Raw genomic sequence first — 20,573 nt, 5'->3', positions numbered from 1 at the left:
GTAATGGGGCTCCGTTGTGCTGCTCTGTGTGTCCAAGTGCGTGCAGGTGTGGGAGAAACTAGAAAGAGCTGCTTTACTGATTTCTTTTTTGGGAAGTAGTGGAACACATGAAATCAAATAGTCTGTGAGATTCAGCCTTTTGCTAAAAGTAGCCAGCTGACAGATAACTGCACTCCTTAAATCCAAAAGCTGAGCTCAGTAACATGAGTGCATAAAAGTGAGTTCAGTCAGTCTGTTTTCACAAGTAGAGAATGACTAGGTCAAAAATTTTGGTAAGCAGATATCCTCCAGTCTCTCAACTGTTTGCTTTTGTACCATGACAGTAATCAGCGTCCCGCGGGTAATGCATAGCCCACTGGAGCATTTTGTATTTTAGTCACGCAGCCACTACTTAAGGAGCAATTAAGAAAAAAATCATCACATACAATAAGCTCATTGTGTACACCATTGTTTGCTCTGCTCTACAACAGCTAAATTGCTAGCAGATGGCAAATACATTAAAAAAAAATCATGTTTTCTGTTAAAATTTCAAGCTTGTAGGAATAATGAAATGTATTTCACATATCACTGTTCTGCTACTCATCCACCTTACAAATCTCCTCACCTAAGCCATAGCAAGAAGGAGTTGAAAGTAATTGACATGAAGATGTAATGGTAGAGGTAGAAGATGAATGGTTTTAATGAACCACAACCAAACAGTTTTTGTCTGTTTTCAAAAATTTTTGTTTATTGTACCATACACTTCTATCTGTTTGTATATGTCTATTGTTTTAAACATCTGCTCTGAATTTTCTGGTGGTCTCTGCAAAGGCTGATGCAGGAGCACCAGTCTCAGTGATTTTTCAAAACTTCTAGCTTGGTCGTCACCATTATTTTTGCGGACCCCTGATGAGTATTTCAGCTGAACCAGCACTTGGAAGGAGCAGAGGCACATCAGGGAAAACAGGAGGCAATGAGCAGGGCAATGTATGATCTTCTCTAGAGACTGTCCCCAAGTGCAGTGCCTCTGCTGAGACTGCCACAGGGCTTGCTCTCTGCCAGCACAGGCGCTCTGACTGTAGTCCCCCCTTTCCACTTCCCCAGGCTAGTTTGGCCCATGAAGAAAAAAGAGAGAGAATTAATGTTTCATTGCTGGCAGACCTCTTCTGTAGGCAAGCTGGCTGGCCAAGGAAGTGACTTTGCTTTCAATTTCTGCCTCAGCCTCCATTATCCTTGTCCATGCAGTCCATGCAGTAGGACCCCGGTATTTTGAAAAAGCCGCTTTGTCCTTTGTAACCTGACATGCTTTAAGCACAGGGTCAGCAGCAGCTTTCCAGAGATGCCAGGCAATGTGTATTTACCATACCTTATTTTCCAAAAACCCCTAGTGTCCTTGGCTTCCCGCACTCCCAACCCCACTGCTGTCAGGCGCCTGTCCTTCCTGGGCCTGGACAGAGCCCGGGCAGCGCGGCCTGGCTCTTGGAGGCTGCAGGCACACCTCGTCTGGGGGGGCGTCAGCTGGGTGGGAGGCCCTGGGGTACCAGGACAGAGAGGGGCTGTGCCTGCTGGTAGAGCCTGGGATACCTCCCCTGGACGGCTCCTGGCCTGAGTGCTGTTATGTTAGGAAAGGTGCCTTCCCCTCCTCTCCTCAGTAGAGAAGTGGGAGTGCCAGAGGCTTACCACCTTGCGGGGACCCCCAGGGTGACTGCCAGTGAGATAGGCAGTCTGGTTATCTCAAGTCATATTTCTCTGCCCGGAGAGCACTAGATGGCATTTGTGAGTTGAAGGCTTCTGTTTTAAATGACAAAATCCTCATCCAGACACTGAAAAGTGCTGCTTGAGCTGCCACCATTCCTGAAAAAAGGTGCCAGAGTCTGGCTCTCCCAGTGCCACTCACACTCTTTCCACCAGGAAGTTCTGCAGCCAGATAATGTCTCTGGTCTGATCTGTTTTATTGCCATTAAAGTGAGTAATGTCCTAGGAATGTATGACAATTTAATTACAAATTGTAATTGAAAAGCAGTTGAAGTGGAAAAAACCAAAGCTCAACAGTAATTAGGAAAAGATTTAGATCTCCTTTATCTTACCCAGCAAATTTATAGACAATTAGAGTTGCCTGTTCATATAAAAGGAAAACATATTAGGAAACATAAAACAGATGTTTCTTTTTGCAAAGCAGATTGTGTCTTATATACATACAAAATGACTGTCAGTCAGTGGTAACAGACCTTTGTGGAAAGGTCCTTCATTTTCTGTCCCATTGTTGTCAGCTAAAAGGTGGAACTAATGATGTCTTAGAAATAAATTAATTCTTTGATATGATAAATCATCTCCTCTGGTGTGGGCAGTCCCCTCTGATATGAACAGGGATGCGTCATCTAAGCAGTATCTCATTATCAGGTGCACACCAGGTCTATATGTGACCAAAACCCCTACTGACTTTGACAGCTCTATATGATTTACGTCAGTGAAAAATCTCATCCTCAGTGTACAACATTAAACTACTGGAAGCTATAAGTGGCTTTTGTATATAATATACTTCTTTTTTTTTTTTCTTTAAGGTAACACACTGTCTAACTACCGCCCTTGATTTTTTTGGGTTTGGTAGGATATTACTTAGGACTATCCAATTAATAACTTAACTATCATCTTCCTTTATGTTAGCTTGTACTAGGAAAGAAAAGCCATTAAATAAAAACAAGACATTTGTTTTGTTTTGCTAAACACTGAAAAATAAAAAATCACATAGAACTGTGACATTTGAGAACAATACACAACAGAAGAGCCACAACACAGTCAAAACCATCATATGAGAGAAATTCCATTTTTCACAAACTGTTCTTGTTTTTCCTTTCTAAGCAGTCCCAACAAATAAAATAAATTGTACTTTCCATAGCACCATATATTACAGATTATTCCAAGATTATTTTAGGAAAAGTGGTAAATTCATGTATATGTATCTGATTATCAACTAACTCGTCACTTAAAAAAAGTAAAAAAGGACTTTGTACAATGTGCTTCATGATGAAAGTTAAAAGCAGACAACACATTTTAAAATCACCAGGAATACAGAACAATTATCACATAGCTTGAGCATCTGAGAATAGCTTCAGTGGAAGTGGACACTGACAGTAATAATGAAAGCCGGTAAAATCTAATTTTCTTTCCAGTATAGAAAGATGCAAGATATAATTCTGTGTAATGGTCAGAAAGAAACAAACCTAGTTCTTACATCCTTTACTGTAAACACATGAAGTAGTCTTGATGCACTTTGGTTAACTATGCATTAACAACTAATTTAGAAATTAAAGTATTACTTTATTTTTACATTGAAAATGTATCCAAAGACTTTCTCTATGCAATGCATTTCCCGTCAACATTTAAGAGCCTCACTAAAATCCCCTTTCCATTTCACTGTCCTCCAAAAGGCTTGGAGAGATGTAGGTAATTCAAGCAAGCCACTTCATCTTTTGGTGTATTTTAAGAAATGACTGGCAGTAAGAAATTACCTTTCTGCAAAAAGATGTGGTTTGTCAATCAGCTGTATATGTATATTAATCCTGATTAGCTATGGCTTCATTAGGTTTATTAGTGAATGCTGAACACATTTTACTTTAGTATGTAGAAGTCCATAGAATCATGTTTGAATGAATACTGCCCATAAAAACTCAATCAAACCCACATTTAGTCTCACAGTGAGACACTCAGGAAATGGAGTGAGTAGGTTTTGCCTTCTTGCTGACAAGAGTATGTCCTGTCTCTCTGCAGTTATGAAACGTGAGTATCCTCCATCTGTGCCTGGGCTGTGTAGAGGTTCCCTGTCATCACAAGGATAACATAGGCATGGTTTTATTTACTAGGGGCTTTCAGCTGTTAAACTCTATAAAGAAATATAGCTACATGGAATTGTAATTTGCCAGACTTGCAAACTGGCTTAAGCGAGGACATAAGAATTCAATCCGTTCTCTAAAGAATGGGTGTGTCAGAACTCTCCAAAGCCATCTTTTCTCCATTTTGGTCAGACATTTTTTCCTCATTGCCTTACTTTTGCAAGTCAACAAATCATTGAATAATACAATCAGTCTGAAACCAATGTCTGCCTTAGATGGTTAAATTGTGGCCACCCAGCTTTGCAAATGTGACCTGTATCAGGTATGTCATAAGAGTTAGGGTTTTTTTAATTAGTTGGTGGACACAATATAGAAATTCTGCTTGCTTTTATGCTGTGGGATTACACTGACATTGGGGCTGGGTGTTGGTATGGCACAGAGATGATACATGATCTGGTAAAAGGCTGCTGGTACAACATCGGTATTCCACTATGTAACAAATCTGAGCTAGCAAAGTTTCCAGCAGAGAAGTTTCACTGGGTGATGTTTTTGTAGTCCAGTGGTAGTGGCCATAAAGCAGGATTTACTATATAATCAAGGTACTGCCACTAGAAACTTTAAAAGCTATTAAATCTAATATTATACTGCAGGAACTGCTTGCTTTTCAGATCCACTGCAGTTGTCCCACTGAATACAACTGCATCTGTAAGTCCACAGGCTTTGGTGGTAGAGAAGTGTGTGCTAGAATTATTTGTTGCACTGAGGGAAGGACTCGGCGACCAGCAACAATCACATTTATATGCCCATTCCCTTTCTAACTATAGAGTACCAGCAGCCCCACATTGAAGCGGTTGCTCTGATTCTCACTGCAATACCACAGAACAAGTGAATACCTATTCATAGAAGTAAGCTACAGATTAAGTATTTCCTTAGTCTAATGCATTCCTGCCAGAGAGAAGCGGAAGGGAAGCCATGAAATGAATATCTTTGAGAGTTCTACTAGTATATTCTTTCTCCTTCACAGGTTTTTGACTGTCACTTCCTTCCTAATGAAGTAAAATATACCCACAATGGCTGTCCAATTTTAGATGAAGACACAATCATGCTTAGGCTGTACAGGTAAGGACAGAGGGATGTCATACTTCATTGTTACCAGAAGCACAGCTGCCCTCAGGAAGAGCAAGCAGTCCATTTTTCATGGCAAAAGCATGTTCTGCTGTACATGTCATAACTACTTAGATCCAGCAGCAGTGTCACTAGTCAACAAATGACCATCTGTTTACAGACATATTTCTCACAGTGTATTTCATCTATGCTCAAATAAAGTGTTTTTCAGTATTAATACATATTATGTATTACTTGCTTATTATAGAAACCAGTTATTTTTCTTTTTATTATTGAAAGTGACAACAGTACTTTCAGAGCACTGTATGCTGTTAGGGACATAGATCCTTGCATATAGACGGCAAGTAACCTCTTCCCTAGCACAGATACCCTCTTTACAAGTATGAGCCAGTGGGCAGCAGGGGCTGGCACCTCATGGTCTCTGTCGGTCTGGGGTTTGAGGGCACATGAAAGAAAGGGGTTCAGGTAATTCAGTTTAGAAGGTGAGGCCAAAGCCAGACCCACAGAGTGACAAAAGACAGGGTGAAGCATAACTAATTTGTCTTCTATCACTGCAGATTTACAGAAACTGAAACATTTGTTGAAACATTCACGCTCCATGTGCAGTTGCTTGAGCCAGACTGCAACATCATCAAAATGCGCCCTGGTGCCCTGGAGGTCCCTGAGTACTATGGCCTCTCCAGAGCAATTGACAAGAATGTCCTCACTTTTGATTATGACAGGAAGATAAATCTGGATTGCACCATTTCCATAGCCTCTTCGGAAACCCACCTGCCAGCTCATGGACAGCTCATCACCAGGGACGTGCAGCACGAGCAGCTTCGTGGAGACCAGCTACAGCACTTCTTCTCTGGCCCTAGTAAGATGTGCTTTAGTTGTTTGTATTAGCAGGGTCAAAGAGACCCAGCAGATTAAACCTGCAGCAGTGGGTTGCTTCAGATGTGCTGCGTAAGGGTGGGTCATTTGAAGTTTAATGAACAGCTTGAGCTATCATGGGAACTGAAAGGGACATGAAGCTGGTGTGGGGCACAGCACAGATCACAGATCTGGGTTGGTAACCCCTGACTGGAATCTGGTTTTGGCTCCTAGATTCCTAGACATGTGGACCAATATGACAGCTTTGGGAGTGCCAAGACTCAGTAGAAACAGCACAGGGAGACAGCGGAGGCAGCATCTACCCGAGAGACCAAGGGAGGGTGGAGCTGGAAGATGGCTGTTGGAAACAGAATCCTGTAGGGGAAGTTAAAAGTCAGGAAAGGAGTCCTAATTCTCATTACACTGTTTTTATCAGGGTTAGTTTAGCTATATGAACAGGTTCCCATGCTGTTTTCTGCTCCAGTAACTGCTTTCTATTGCTTTTGTTGGGTTACAGAGCACAGCCTGGGCCAGCAGTGCAGAAATGGAAGCTGCATGCTGGGGCTGGGAGCCATTCACAACACAAAAATGAGCTGCGATGAATTTCTGAGGATGGGGATTCGATATCGGCACCTTGATCCTCCCTCTCCTGACACCGATTATATTCCTGTGAGGTTGGATCTCACAGACAGCAGAAGTAAAACTCTGCACAAGGTAGATTGTTATGTAACCTTACAATATCTTGATTGTCTTCCTGGTTTTAAAGAAATTGTAAATTTGTTGCTTCTTTTCCCTTTTGAAGAGAGAGAGTGAGCCTGGGAGTTTGTTACATTTGTACAACATTGCCAACTGGGCAAATGAAATGCTTTATCTCCATACCTCTATGATTAGACCATTACAGCTACAGAGAAACACCCCTGGTTGTTTACTGGCAGACAGAAGTAGTTTAGCCTGACAGCACAATGAATTCTGGCATGATTCTGTCTTTTTGGTAAAGTATGATCTGCACTGGCTTCAACATATGTAGTAATTAATAAGTTAAGAGCTGTGTGAACATATTCAGTTAATAATAATTAATGGCTCGTGCTGGTTTCTGTCAGGTAAAGTTATTCATTAAACTTAGATCAAATTAAGCAAGTTGTTTCAGTCCAAAATTAAGGACACAAATAAGACTAGTGAACCTGGAAGACCTTTTCATGAGGTCTGAGTATTTACTTCAGGCATTTTCTCATTAAAATGTTTCTATTTTTCTTTTCAAAATAATTATTGTTTTGACATGTACCTCAATTAGCTATGTGAAGGTGATGGAAATTGAATTTATTTTGTTTGCTTCACTTTGTCTTTCAGTTGTCCTATTTTTTTCCTGTTATAGACTGAGTATGCGTGGCTCCCTGTTCAGATTAAAGGTGCCAGTCCCAATCAGATACCCAAAGCTGCCCCGATGGCAAAGTTCATCCTGGAAGTAGATCAATTTATTTTAACCCCCATTACAACCACAACTGTTGATGCTGAAGACAACGAAACTCCAAAGTCCCTGCTTGTATTCAACATTACCAAGCCACCTCCACAGGGCTTCATCACTCATCTATCTGACCACACAAAACCTGTTGGTTCCTTCACGTGGAAAGATCTCAGTGACATGCTCATTGCTTATCAGCCTCCAAATAGAAGCCACACAGAGAGAAGGAATTATGAGGTAACAGTGAAATGTATAAGCATTTGCTATTTTTCATATCCTTAGGATTCAGTTAGCTGTAAATAAATGCATTCATACATCAGGATATTTTTCAGGAAAAAAAAAAAAAAGTCTCTCTCCAGATCTGCCACAGAGTGCTGCTGATGGTGAATGTCTCCTACTTTGGGTACAGAGTTGCTTTATTTTTTCAGTAACCAGTGCTGCTAGGTATTTTGTGTAACTCAATAGCATGCCAGCAGTCTGAGAAATAAACAACAGGTTTAAAAAGGAGATGTAACAGGAAGATAAATGAGGTAAAGGAGCATTTAAATATGCTGAGAATTATAAAATTACTATCTAATAAGACAGTTACAAGCAATAAACTAAACAAAACAGAATGCTTGGTATTAAAGTGATGAAACTGAAGAAACAGAAAATCAGAGCAAGGTAAGCTGCAGAAAGGGTGAACTGGAAAGCAGAGGAACACAGTAACTTTGGCACGTGATGATGACAATGTATCTTTTTTTAACCTTGGCTGTCACAGGAACCTCCTTTCCATTTCCTTAGTATGAGGATCAGTCTACCACATCTCCTGCTCCTTAAGGGCTTCTTCTCTGTTCTGCTTTCAGCATTGTTTGACTGCAGGTTCAAGAATCTGATAATTCAGGAGTCTGAAATTTTTGTTTGTTTGTTTTGTTTTTGTTTGGGTTTTTTCTGTGCAGGTCTGTATCTTTTGTTTCATACTTTTTTTGGTCCTACATATGTTAAAAGAGTAGGAAAGCCCCTCCCACCTTTAATTATTACTATTAAAAAAAGCCTTAAGTTAATTACTGAGTTAATTGTACCCCAAACATCAGTGAAAATGCTTATCTTTCCCATTAAATTCAACACATTGCAAACTAACTTTCCCAGCATTCACTGTGAAATGCATAGAAGGAAGATACGTAATTTAATGCAGAACCTCAAAAGTTCTTTTCAGAAACTAGGTCAAGTTTAATTTGTTAACGTATTATCAGAAGCCTTTAAGATTGCTCAGGAAAAAACACACTATATGTGTTTTGAGGTACAGCTGGTTTTCAGGGTGGTTTTTTTTCCCAATAAATAGCTTGTCTGTTTTCACAACAGGTGGAGTTTGAGGTTCATGATTTCTACTTTGAAAGGAGTTCACCAATCACTGTGCATCTTTCTATCAGAACAGCAGATACGAATGCTCCTAGGGTTTCATGGAATACAGGTGAAATCTCTTTTCTTCAGTTTATTTTGCTACAGAATGTATAATGTTTTGACAGAGACAGTTGACAAATCTCTAAGATTTAGATTTACACCTGGAGTTTAAGGATTATTAAATGAAGGGAGTGTAAATCTGTTTTTTTTTCCTTTATCCATCTTGGGGGACACAAATTGCTACAACTTGAAAAAATCTGAAGTTTTAACTGGAATGGAAAATAAAGAAAAAAAAGGCCTTACAGGAAAACCAGGATTCCTGTGTATAGCATGATCTTCAAGAATGAGCTGAACATAAGAGAGTATAAATAGTAAAGACAAATACATGATGGAATAGGAGTAGTAGGGTAGTGTGTGAGAAAGACCAAGGCTCGTTGGTATTGTTAAAGTGGAAGTCTGCAAAAATGAACAGGTAGAAAAAAAGGGCATGACACACCACCAGTCATTTCAAGCCTGGAAACCTTCCAGGGTTAAGGCTTATTCAAACATATTTATAATGCCTACATCGGAGATGGGGCAGGCCCTCCCATCTAGAGTGAAATGTGCATTGATATTTAATCATCAGAAGGCAAAGGTGTAAGATCAAGCAAGTCTTTAAGTTAACGCCAGGGAAAGTGCAGTCTCTTCATAGTAGAGAAGGGAAGGAGCTGAGAGGAACAGGCTTTTATGTCTCCCAGAGAAACTTCACCCAAAATGACTCTCAGAATAAAAAGAAGAGATACTGTCCTCCACCATGAAGATCAACATACATTTTTAAATGCAGACTCAATAAGGAAGCTGAGTACCCGGTTTCAGACGTTGTGATATTTCAAGTGCAATGCTTCAGTTTGTGCACAAGTCCAGAAATCTGCCTAGCTAGTCTATCAGGTAATTTGGAACCAGAATATATTACTTCTCTGTAAAAAAAGTCTTTAAAGACAGTTGACTAAGGCAAGTATGTCAGAACAAAAGCCGATACCAAGCTTACAAGCTGGCCTCAAAATGCCTGTCACAGGCAGGTATGTAGATGGAATTAAACATCTTTTTTTCTTGACTGCAAAAAACTTTAGAAAGGTTAGATGCTGACAGCTTTTAAGGTTGCAGACACTTTGGTGAATTAACAGTCCTCTCTTTGCAGGCCTCAGCCTCTTGGAAGGGCAATCCCGGCCGATTACATGGAAACACTTCCAAATTGTGGACAACGATGACATCCAAAATGTTTGCTTGGTCACAGTTGATGGCTTACAGCACGGTCGGCTCACGGTGAGAGGTAAATCACTTCCACTTGAGGGCCTGGAAACATGTTCTCTAGTGACAACTCACTATGATAATGTGGCAGTCAGTAAGACATTGATAGAGCCTGTCGTATTTCCCTCCCTGCTGAGGGCTGCCGGCATGAGCAGGATTTACAACAGAATGACGGTGAGGATGGAAATATCTGTATGCAGAGTAAGAGATTCAAAAATTCACAAGCTCATACAGCAAGTCAGTTGCATAGCTTCGACGCATTTGCAAATAGTGTATTTATGCTATCCACATCCTTAAATTTGAGATACTTTAAGTCTGGCATTTTGCCTACACATCACTTTCGTTTGAAACTGAAATTGGTTCTTAGTTTCTTCACTTGAGGTGAATCCAGCCCAAGTGAGCTAATGTAGCTAGTAGCAGCATGCAGCGGGTCTGGTGTGGCCCTGTCCCACCAAGGTGAAATAAGGATGGGTAACTCCCCAGGAGAGAGTGCTGTGATGCCACTGCAAAACAAGAGAAACACTAGCATACGCATTCATTGCTTAGTGTTTCTCACATGAAACAAGAAAACCCAGGGCATGAGAACACATTGTATGCAGGTTTCCCCTCTGGAGCAAAAGGCAAGACCCGCATGGAGGGGGGTGGGCACAGCCACACACTAGTGGGAAGCTGCTGCTGGCCAGTCTGGCTCTGCCATCCTGCCCTGGCTTCCCCAGCCAAAGGCAAGTAGACATGCTGGTGGTGCACTGGGAGGCTGCTCTCTCTGCTGTTTGGCTTTGCTTGCTACAGCCACACTAGACACAGGGACTAAAACAAAAGTGTTGAAAAATTCAGTATTTATAAGTTATTTTCTTAACATACATCTACATCCCAAAGCTGAAATTTTAAAGGAATCAGCTATGCTTTCATCACGCAGGCACAACCTAGGCAAAATGCAGTGACTATATTTTCACTCTTACATTTTTGCTTGAAGGTGCTGAGGAATGCCAAGTGATCTTGACTTGCTGGCAAATACAGACAGTACTTGGATATGGTCGCTATTTACTGGCAGCTTTAAGATTTATTTCGAAAAGTGGCAATTAAATTAGACTTATAATTTGTTAGCCTTCTGCGATGTCAATGTTGATAATTTTGCTTTGCAGTCTCATGAGTCAGCACAGTGCTGCTCTGCTCTCTCAGGGAAAATGGTTACATAAAAAAAGTTACTCTGCTGTTGGCAGGGTGGAAAGATGCTGCCACTGTCAGTGCTGGATTTTTTGGTAGTTAAACATATTCATTAAAATGCATAGCCTGAAGACATAAAAAGCAAGTATTTAAAGAAAAAGAAAAGGTGATATTTGGAATTTAGTGGAAAGATAAACTATTCAGAAGTATGTTTCATCTCAGGAAATTATTGCCAAGGAGTTCAGTGTCTGCATAACCATCCTCCTGTAATGCCACAAACAGAAACTCTGTGGTGTCAGAATTGTTAGATAGGCTAAGCCCCAGATATGCTGTTATGGGGGGCTGTGCGGCCAGCCAGGGAGCGGGCTGCAGGCTGTAGAGCAGCAGACCAGCTGCACCTGCAGGGACTATCTCACGGTGATAGTCTCACACCCCCCAGGGTTTCTCAGCCTCCCATGGGCCAGCCAGGGGTGGATATTTCTTTTCCAGTGACTGTGCCTTATTCTCTTTTATGTGTCTGCATAGGCACTTGCAAAGTAAACCATCACCACAATTTTTGGCAATTGCCTTTTTTGTCTAGCAAGCACCAACTGATGTTCAAACTTTGAAACAAAGCTCAGGTTTAGTCCTCCAGCTGCACTATAATGCTGCTGGCAAATGGTCTGAGCCACCGCCCACTGAATCAGTGGAGGGATTCCCATTAACTGTGGAAAACAGTGAATCAGCCCAATGTCTTGAAGTCTCTGTTGTTAGGTTTGGTAATGCCAGCTGAAGGAAACCCCTGAAAGAAAGAGGTATGTATGGCATTGTTGCCTGTCTTCTGCCACCTTTAACAGACTTTTGTACAGTGATGAAGCAGTTATTTCTCCATCCTAAAGTTTACCCATAATTCTTTTCAACTAAGGAGGCAAAAGGAGTGTGTGGGTGTCTCTGCTGATATTACACAACATGGAGGGCAAAAAAATGTTACCTTTGGAGGCCCTGCTTCCAGCACCAGTTTGCAGTTCTCAAAACCTTTAACCTGTCTGAATATTGCATGTGTGGGTACGTAACATGTCTAGTGAAGAAGTGGTGTAAAATTGCCTTAGTATAGACACTAACTTCACCATGCAGAAAAAACAAGACCCACAAACATTATTTTTTACTTGCAATGAAATGCTGAGCAGTAATTATAAAAGCATATTCTCTTCAATGCTTAAAATACATACAAAATGCTCTGATAAGAAAGTAGAGGTTGAAATAAAAGTGGAAACAATTACAGTTACAAGTCCTTGATATTGCCAGTTATTTTAATTGCAATGGACATTATCTTTGCTACCACAGTTGAAAATTCTGCATTCTTATTAACTATTCTACCTTCTACAAACTTGCTTCCAGTAGGTGAAGTTTTGTTTGATTTTTCTAAAAATGCATTCTCCTTCTTTCTCCCTTAATAACATTCATATTGGTGGAAAGATTCTCTGGGCTGAACTGCATGTTTTTGATGCATTTTCTTCCACTGTTTTGACAGGAGGGAAAGGATTCATGTTCACAGTCTCTGACATTCAGGCTGGAGTTGTTCACTACCATCATGATGACAGTGATTCTACTAAGGACTTTGTGGTGTTTAGGATTTTTGATGGCCCCCACAGTATTCGCCATAAATTTCCCATCAATATCCTCCCTAAAGATGACAGCCCTCCATTTCTTATCAGCAATGTGGTCGTTGAAGTTCACGAGGGACAGACAATTCTGATTCAGGGCTCCATGCTTCATGCTTCTGACATGGATTCCAGTGATGATTACATACTATTCAATATTACCAATCCACCACGGGCTGGAGAAATCATGAAGAAACCAGGACCAAACTTGACAGGTAATAAAACATGTCCACAATAGCAAGCTATTCTTTGTCCTCTCCTTTTAAACCACATCAAATGTTACAATTAGGGAACTTACCTTGCCTCAGGACAAATCATGGCAAATTTGGACTTTTTTCATTATAGTGTAAATCCCCACCATTAATTACTGTTGATTTCTGCACCAGCATAACTATGCCTGTGAACACAATTTATCCTATAATTCTTCCATTCTGAGTCTATTTCCCTACTGTGTTTTTCTCCTCCAGAAAAGTTGGGCTGGTCAGTTAACTTTATCCACAAGGATCCCTGGCAAGTTCAAAGCTATCAGGTGACACTAATGGTGCCAAAAGAGGAACAAAGCTCTCCTTCCATTTAACTGAACTCAAAAACTCCTGTGCTAAGCTGCAGACGCTGCTAGTCCTGCAGATTCTTTTGCCCCCTAACAGGGTTTTAGGCCCATTTGCTGTGTTGCTTCATTTTTTGAATGATCTTTAAGGGACATAAAAAAGAAGCTGATGATCTTCAGGAAACATGGAAGACAATGAGATAACATTTCAAAGGGTTTATTCTAGGTAGGGTTAAAGAAAGGACATTATGCTTCACTGGTTACTTGCAAAGGTAATGGATAATTTTTATGAATTATTAAAATTATGCACTGTTCAATAGAAGATATATTTTTCAATTCAACAGGGTACTCTGTCAGCAGTTTTCTTCAGAGGGATCTATTTAATGGAATAATTTATTATCGCCATTTGGGAGGAGAAGTATTTGAAGATTCCCTTGAGTTTGTGCTGTGTGATAGCCATGACCCTCCCAATCTCTCAGAGCCACAGGTATGAAACTGAAGCATCTTTGACAGAGTACAGCATTTTTCCTTCAAAAGGCTGATGATTTTACAGATTCTGATATAGTTCTTTTCTGTTTACCATCACCACAATCACCATCACAAGTAATGTTATCCAGATCTATCTCTTGTTCTTGCTTTCCACGGGGCAATTCTCTCTGCCTGGCTGCAGAGAGTTGAGTCCATTGCAAAGACTTTTTACCACATCGTAAAATGAAATGTTGAAAACAAATTAGATTTGGAGATGGTACAAACAAACTAAACAGCACTCCTGAAGTCAGCTGAGAAAAGGCTACTTCTTTCACCCAGGAGTCCAACATACTGAATTTGACTTTGTTTTTAATTTAAAAGGAAACTTCTAACATTCATAGGCTTTGTATTGAATTGTTTTATATCTCCATTACTTATGTATTCATGATATGTCATGACAGCCACATCCTACCTCTCATATTCCAGTCATCCACTTAGTTCTGTGTGTGCATGTTTGTAAGCAGCTGTCTGGACACTCTCTTACTGAGTGGAACAGCTGCTGATTTTACTGTCTTCCTGATTTCAGGTGATGATGGTACACATTATCCCTGTGGACGATCAGCTACCCAGAGAAGCCCCAGGAACAACCCGTCACCTGGTTGTTAAGGAGACTGAGATTGCTCACCTAACAAAGAAACATCTCCACTTCATGGATGTGGAAGAGCAAGACAGGGAACTCACATACACCATAACCACTTCCCCATTTTTCTCTTACATGCCTGGGTAGGTGTGATCTGCTATACCTTTCAGGTGGGACAGGGCAATGACCCATGTAAGAGGAGCAGTCTCAGTGGCACTAGCATGCTTGTGTCTCAGGTTCTTCATCTGTTTGCTTAAAGCACAGGTGCCAATAGCTGGGTGCAGCTCTACTGTTGATGAGTAAGGGTGAGCTGGAGCTGAAAGCAACAGAGTAATACACAGAGTAACAAAAAACAACCAACCAAAAAAACCCAAACAACAAACCCAACCCAACCCCAAAGGAATGAAAGTATAATTTAGCAAAAAATAAGGAGGAAAGCACCTGAAATCTTTGCTTTCCTTTTGTTAGGCTTGCATTTTACCCTGGCCTGCAGGATCCTGTAAGGCCTTGAACATAAGTCACAGCACCTCTGCTAACAAAGTGGAGCTGGACTGGGCCTGCCCCAGGCTAAGATGAGGTGCTCCAGCTTCTTCTAGGATATGTATTATCACTGTGGCACTGTGAAGGACTCCTGATCCAGGACCAGGAACATATGGAGCAGGACGCAGGCAGAACAAGTTATGGGGGCAATGGGGATATGGGATAGATGGGTGTGGTAGCAGTTTACATGCCACTGATACTGTTTCACCATTTGGTAAATTTGTGAGAGCACCAGCAACAATTTGCCAAGTTGTTTGAAGAGCCACACTCTGAGTTTTAACCGTAAACAACAGGGAATCATTATGCAGCTGGGGCAGAAGGATGTTTTGGCTGTTCCCCTATTCAGTCAAATCCAGTTCACTGGTTACTGCTGTTGGGAAGCTGACTTGCTGGGAACTGGTTCGTTTCACAAGTTTATAAGATGCACAAACCCCAGAAATAATTTATGTTTCTACATAAAGATAAACGTGGGTGTGTAAGTAATCAGATTGTGATGTGATAGACTTGCACATGGTGTAAATGGTATCTGGCTTGTGCAGAGACACACTTGTAGCAAGCTGAGTTTGCTTAAAAGGTATGCAATGATTTTTCATGACCATCCTGAAAAATATTTCTTGCGTTCAGTTTGCTGTGATAATGTTTGCATTAATAACAAGGATAGAAGAGAGAAAAATGCTTTTCATCTCAATCCAGTTGGGTGTGGGACGTTAATAAATGCAAGATTGAGCTACATGACTGTTATTTTTGCCATTCTTCAGTATTGCTAACCAGGATGTGACATACATATTTTCGTGCAGCCATTCAGATGCTGGGAAGCTGTTTATGGTGGACACCATCCCCAAGCTGGTCAAGGATCCTGCTGCTCTTGCACTGCAGTCATTTACTCAGGTTTGTTATGATACCTGACACCACAACCAGTTCTAAACAAATATAAAAAGTTACAAGTGTACAGCTTCTTTTTGACAGGAAAACAAGAGGTGAAGAGTGAGGAGCAGTACTATTACAAGCTCTGCTTAAGAAGCTCAAAACTTTGCTAGTTCAATTCCAGCTTTTAAAACAAATTTCCATCATGCTTCAGTCCTGCAATACATAAACAGTATTCTTCTGAAACCAGCAGGGGCTGCAGTTGCCTAGAGCAGCCTGAATTTGGCTTCAGCATGACATTAAGAGGAAGGAAAAAATACACAAAACGTGGAAATAAGGCCTTGATGGTTTCCTGCTTCTTCTCAGTTTTTCCACTGATAGATACAATACAGGCTGGAACAGGTCTTTTTTCAGGATTTTTTTGTTCAGTTTTCATGCTTCTGTGTTATGATATATATTTTACAAATACCAGTGAAGTACCCTGGTTTATATCCTGCTGTATGGTTAAGATTGCATAACAGTGATTATTGCAGTACTATAATGAAAGCTCTGAGGCTACAAGTCCTTGATCAAGTGCCTAATATGTGTGTCTGGATGCAAGCCTTTGGTGATTATTTTAGCCTTTTTCACTGGCCTGCCCTCACCTGGGGAGACAGGATGCACATTTCATTCATACTGGTGAGGGCAAATTCAGCTGCTATGGGAGACATTACATTAAAAGTTATGTGTTGATGAATTGTTTATTTTAAAGTCACAGTTAGTAAAGGCCCTGGGACCAGCATTCTTAAAGGGCTCCATCAAGGAGATAGGTCCATTGCCTCTGTTATCACTTATAAACTGTGTTTGTACTTTTTGCTACAGGTTTGAGTATTTGAACCTGTACTCACCTGATTTGTAGCTAAACATGCATTTAATCCAGGCATTGCCAGTGGCTAAAGAGTAAGTGTAAAGTTTCTGGGAATTATTTTTGACAGTTTGGATAACATCTAATCAGGGGACGAGAAAGGTCCCTATTGTCCTGAATTATGGCTGCTCCCATTATCTCTTCTTACATGCACCTCTCTTCTCCTTTTGCAGCATGCTGTAAACTATATGAAAGTTGCCTATATGCCACCGCTGCAGGATATTGGGCCTGAACCTCAGCAAGCCCAGTTTATTTTTTCTGTCAGCAATCAGCATGGTGGCACTTTGCATGGGATCTGCTTCAATATTACGATTCTTCCCGTGGACAATCAAGCTCCAGAGGTAGGGTGGTGGTGAAGGTGAAAGGAAAGGACTTGGAAATGGCTTTGAGTAGAAACAGAAGTGCAGAGAGATGTCTTGATCTGACTGAAATAAAAAATAAAACTTCCATGGGATCAGGGTTTCAGCTTCTTGCATGTAGCCTGCATTGGGACTGAAGTGGAAGGTAAAGTCCAGTAAGTGTGCAAGGTGATTTTTTGTGCTAAATAAACTGAAGGCTACCTTCAGCATCTGAGTGGCTGTATGAAAACACATATATCACATCCTGGTTACCCAAACTGTATCCCTTCTCTTTGTGTTGCCTTTTGCCTGTGAAGGCCAGGACCATCAGTGAATGGGATCAGGATTGGGTTGCACTCTCAGGGCCTACTGCTAGTAAATTCGTTAGGTTTTCCTAACACAGCATGAAAGAGTACAGCCTTTGGCATTTTCGTTTTTAAGGTGTCACAGGTCCTCATACCAGAGCAAACTGAAATTGCTCTATTTGGTGTGTGTTTGGAGGTGCAGTAGAAAAGAGAGTTCAGCCTTTCTCCTCCATGCAGGTTTTTACAAGCCATTTGAGAGTGGAAGAGGGTGGCCTGAGCCCTGTCACAGAGGAACACATTCTCATCTCTGATGTGGACACAAAACGGGACCATCTCCTTCTCTTCCTGCAGAGGCAGCCTCAGCATGGGGTGGTGGAGCTGGATGGCATTTCCATGAATGAAGGCGACAGGCTTTCCTGTGGGGACCTGCATACACTGGCAGTCAGGTTGGAAGAGTGGTCATCTTTTCCTCTGGCGGTGGCTGTGTCTCTCAGTCAGATGAGTGAAAGCCCTGCAGCGAAGTGGTGTGAGGTGCAGAGGGTACAGCTAGCCATGCTTGCCATAGCACAGACCTGGCAGAGCTGCTCAAGGCCACGATTGCTGGCTGAGCCTTGGGGCCACAACAGTCCCTGTGCAAACTGAGCTGCTGTGTGACCAGGAAGCAGGAGCTAGTGACCATGTCTGATGTAGAACGGTTTCTCTATAAAGCACTGCCCCAGGCAGATGAGGAGGCAAATTCTATATTCAGCCATGCCATTCCTGTGAAGAAAGCAATGGTTGCCAGCTTTTTTCTTTTAAAGAAGTGGTATATTTATTAAACTTGGTTAGTTTACAAGAAAATTTGTATTAGCACCAATTAACCTACAGATGAAATTCTTTCTGCTGTGTTTGTGACAAGAACAAGACTCAGCTTTCTACATGCATGCAGAATTAGAGGTCCCTGTCTCTGTTGCCATCTGCTAGTTAAAGAAGGCACCTACCACAGAGAGGACGTACATGTTTGGTAGACTCCTCCTTATAAGCAGCCAGGACACAGATGACAGAGCCTCAGTGAAGCCTTTTTCCCAGCTGATGTCTGGTTTATTTTGAGGGTTTTCTTCTTGTAGGAGACCCCACAAACCCTCTAAAGACATTGATTCAGAATAAGCAGTCTTAGATGGACACCCTCGCACAGCGATTAGCTTTTTACATTGGGAGGGATCCACATTGTCTAGCATGACCAGAAAGTGCAGCTTCTTTGTGTGAAATCTGCATAGCCTTTTTTTCCCCCCACAGGTATCGGCATGATGGCTCTGAGACTCTCACTGATGATATCCTCTTTGTAGCCACAGATGGCATTCATTTTGTAGACTTCATCCTGCAAGTCAAGGTCAGTATATTGCATATTTCTGAGAGCACTTGCCTTTGTAGAAGAATGCAAAGCTTGACTTGTGAAAGCCTTCACATTCCCTTGGAAATTAGAAAATAACAGATATGCTAGGCTTCCATTTTAACCTCAGCTTTCAGGTTTATGTGGCAAATCTGAGAGGAGATTTGGGTTGTATTAGCTGAAAGGTGTTTGTGCTTCCTCTAGCTTGGGTTCTTCTGTCTGGAATTATTCTCTCTGTACTTAAATATGGGGAGTGAATTTTCTTTCTCAAGTTATAATTATCTAGTTTGGTTTATTTCGTCTTTGTATTTGAAGAGTGACCTTAATTCAGCTGGTTTCATTTTGTTCATAGAGAAACCTCAATGTCCTCTGACACTGACATCATACTGCTGGTTTGGGCTAGAAATCAATGTATTAAAACAACAGGTTTCCACTGAAATGGAAAATAAAAGACGCTAAATTATTTTTCTGGTTAGGTATCGCCTGTGAATGACGAGTTACCTGTTATGCAAACAGACCTTGTTCCTGTGCTCCACTGCCTGGAGGGTGAAGAAGTGGTCCTCTCCTCAGAGTACATTTATGCCACAGATGCAGACAGCGATGACATGAAACTGATGTTTATGCTGGCTCGCCAGCCCTACCACGGGGTAGTGAGGAAAGCTGGCATTGCCGTGGATCGTTTCTCCCAAGCTGATGTCATCTCTGGTTTAATCACATATAAGCACACTAGTAAGTGAGTTAAGGACAGCATTAGACTGGAAATCAGAGAGTTTTTGGCAAAAAAATCTTAACCTGCATCCTTGTAATCTTTGCAGAAGCTCAGCAGGAATTGCTAAGATACCACATGTGTTGTGACTAGGGGAAAAAGTAAGCTGGCTTCCAAAGAGGGCGGATAATACACAACTACCAAGTGTTTTAACGTGTTCTCCAAATCCCTGCCTGAACTGAAAATTGTATTAGAACAAGCACATGAAAGCATCATAATCCTGGAGGATTTTACTGTTGCTGACAAAATATCTTGGGCTCTTTTGGAAAAATCATTCTTAAATTAGGTATAAAATTGGGGGTGGGGTGGGGTTATTTGTTTCATGACATTAAAAAAAACTTTGACCTTTTCCCATAGTTGTTTTTAGATAAAATAGTGTAATGCTGTAAATGAATGTGCAGAGTTTTAATAGAAAACTGTTAACAACTTCAGGTACTTTTTACTTGCCACTCCAATCTAGATCGATATCAACTTTTGGACAGTTTATAGTCTTTCTGTACCACAAGATAAATGATGTTTGGATTTTCTTCAAGAGAACCACAGTGCTAAAAATATGTCCTTTTGTGGTTTTGTCATTAAAATCCAAAAATACTTTTTTTTTTTTTTAATTACCCACATAAATCAAGGGATGGTTAACTCCCTTTCCTACTTAATTTCTTCTTTTCATTAGCATTAAAAGGATTCTCTTTTCTACATCTCTGATGACAGCTTTAGTCTATTTTTTTTCTCAAAGGCTCTGTTTTTCTGTGTAATTAGTCTGTAATTTTGTGCTAGCATGGAGCATATACATGATATTTTCAGGCTTGGCACTGTCTAAAATGAACAGCTGGTATTTGAGAAGAGAAGGAAGTGCTTGACTATGGCCACCCATAACAAACTTTTCTTCAGCATACTTAAGATATCAGGAACATTATTTCAATGGCATTGTTTTGCAAAGGCAGTGAAGGGCAGACCTTCAAGGATGCATGCAGTGCCAGTGTTTTTCATTCCCAGATTTCTCCATGTCAAATGTGCTGCCAGTTGATACTGCAAGAAAGGGTGGGAGTTGTTGCCTTTCTTTTGCAGGCAGCTTATTAGTAATATCTCGCAGCAATACAAGACACAGGCTGCCAG

At 41.0% G+C, this 20,573-nt stretch overlaps 1 protein-coding gene across 1 annotated transcript in view; it reads left to right on the top strand.

Annotated features, from left to right (window-relative positions):
• FREM1 (FRAS1 related extracellular matrix 1) overlaps window positions 1–20,573 on the top strand; it is a 116,724-nt gene that overhangs the window by 57,754 nt on the left and 38,397 nt on the right. Inside the window, exons 2-15 of the mRNA XM_080371888.1 lie at window positions 4,834–4,928; window positions 5,492–5,793; window positions 6,307–6,503; window positions 7,162–7,485; window positions 8,590–8,698; window positions 9,806–9,937; window positions 12,590–12,934; window positions 13,611–13,753; window positions 14,321–14,517; window positions 15,712–15,802; window positions 16,856–17,023; window positions 17,563–17,771; window positions 18,601–18,694; window positions 19,171–19,423. Of these exons, the coding sequence (XP_080228014.1) occupies window positions 4,834–4,928; window positions 5,492–5,793; window positions 6,307–6,503; window positions 7,162–7,485; window positions 8,590–8,698; window positions 9,806–9,937; window positions 12,590–12,934; window positions 13,611–13,753; window positions 14,321–14,517; window positions 15,712–15,802; window positions 16,856–17,023; window positions 17,563–17,771; window positions 18,601–18,694; window positions 19,171–19,423 (2,659 nt within the window). The remainder of the gene's footprint in view (window positions 1–4,833; window positions 4,929–5,491; window positions 5,794–6,306; window positions 6,504–7,161; window positions 7,486–8,589; window positions 8,699–9,805; window positions 9,938–12,589; window positions 12,935–13,610; window positions 13,754–14,320; window positions 14,518–15,711; window positions 15,803–16,855; window positions 17,024–17,562; window positions 17,772–18,600; window positions 18,695–19,170; window positions 19,424–20,573) is intronic.

The sequence above is a fragment of the Falco punctatus genome (genome assembly GCF_963210335.1).
Source record: "Falco punctatus genome assembly, chromosome: Z".
Classification (NCBI taxonomy): Eukaryota; Metazoa; Chordata; class Aves; order Falconiformes; family Falconidae; genus Falco; species Falco punctatus.
Note: the sequence above shows the minus strand (reverse complement) of the source record. Positions and strands in the feature narration are given on the sequence as shown.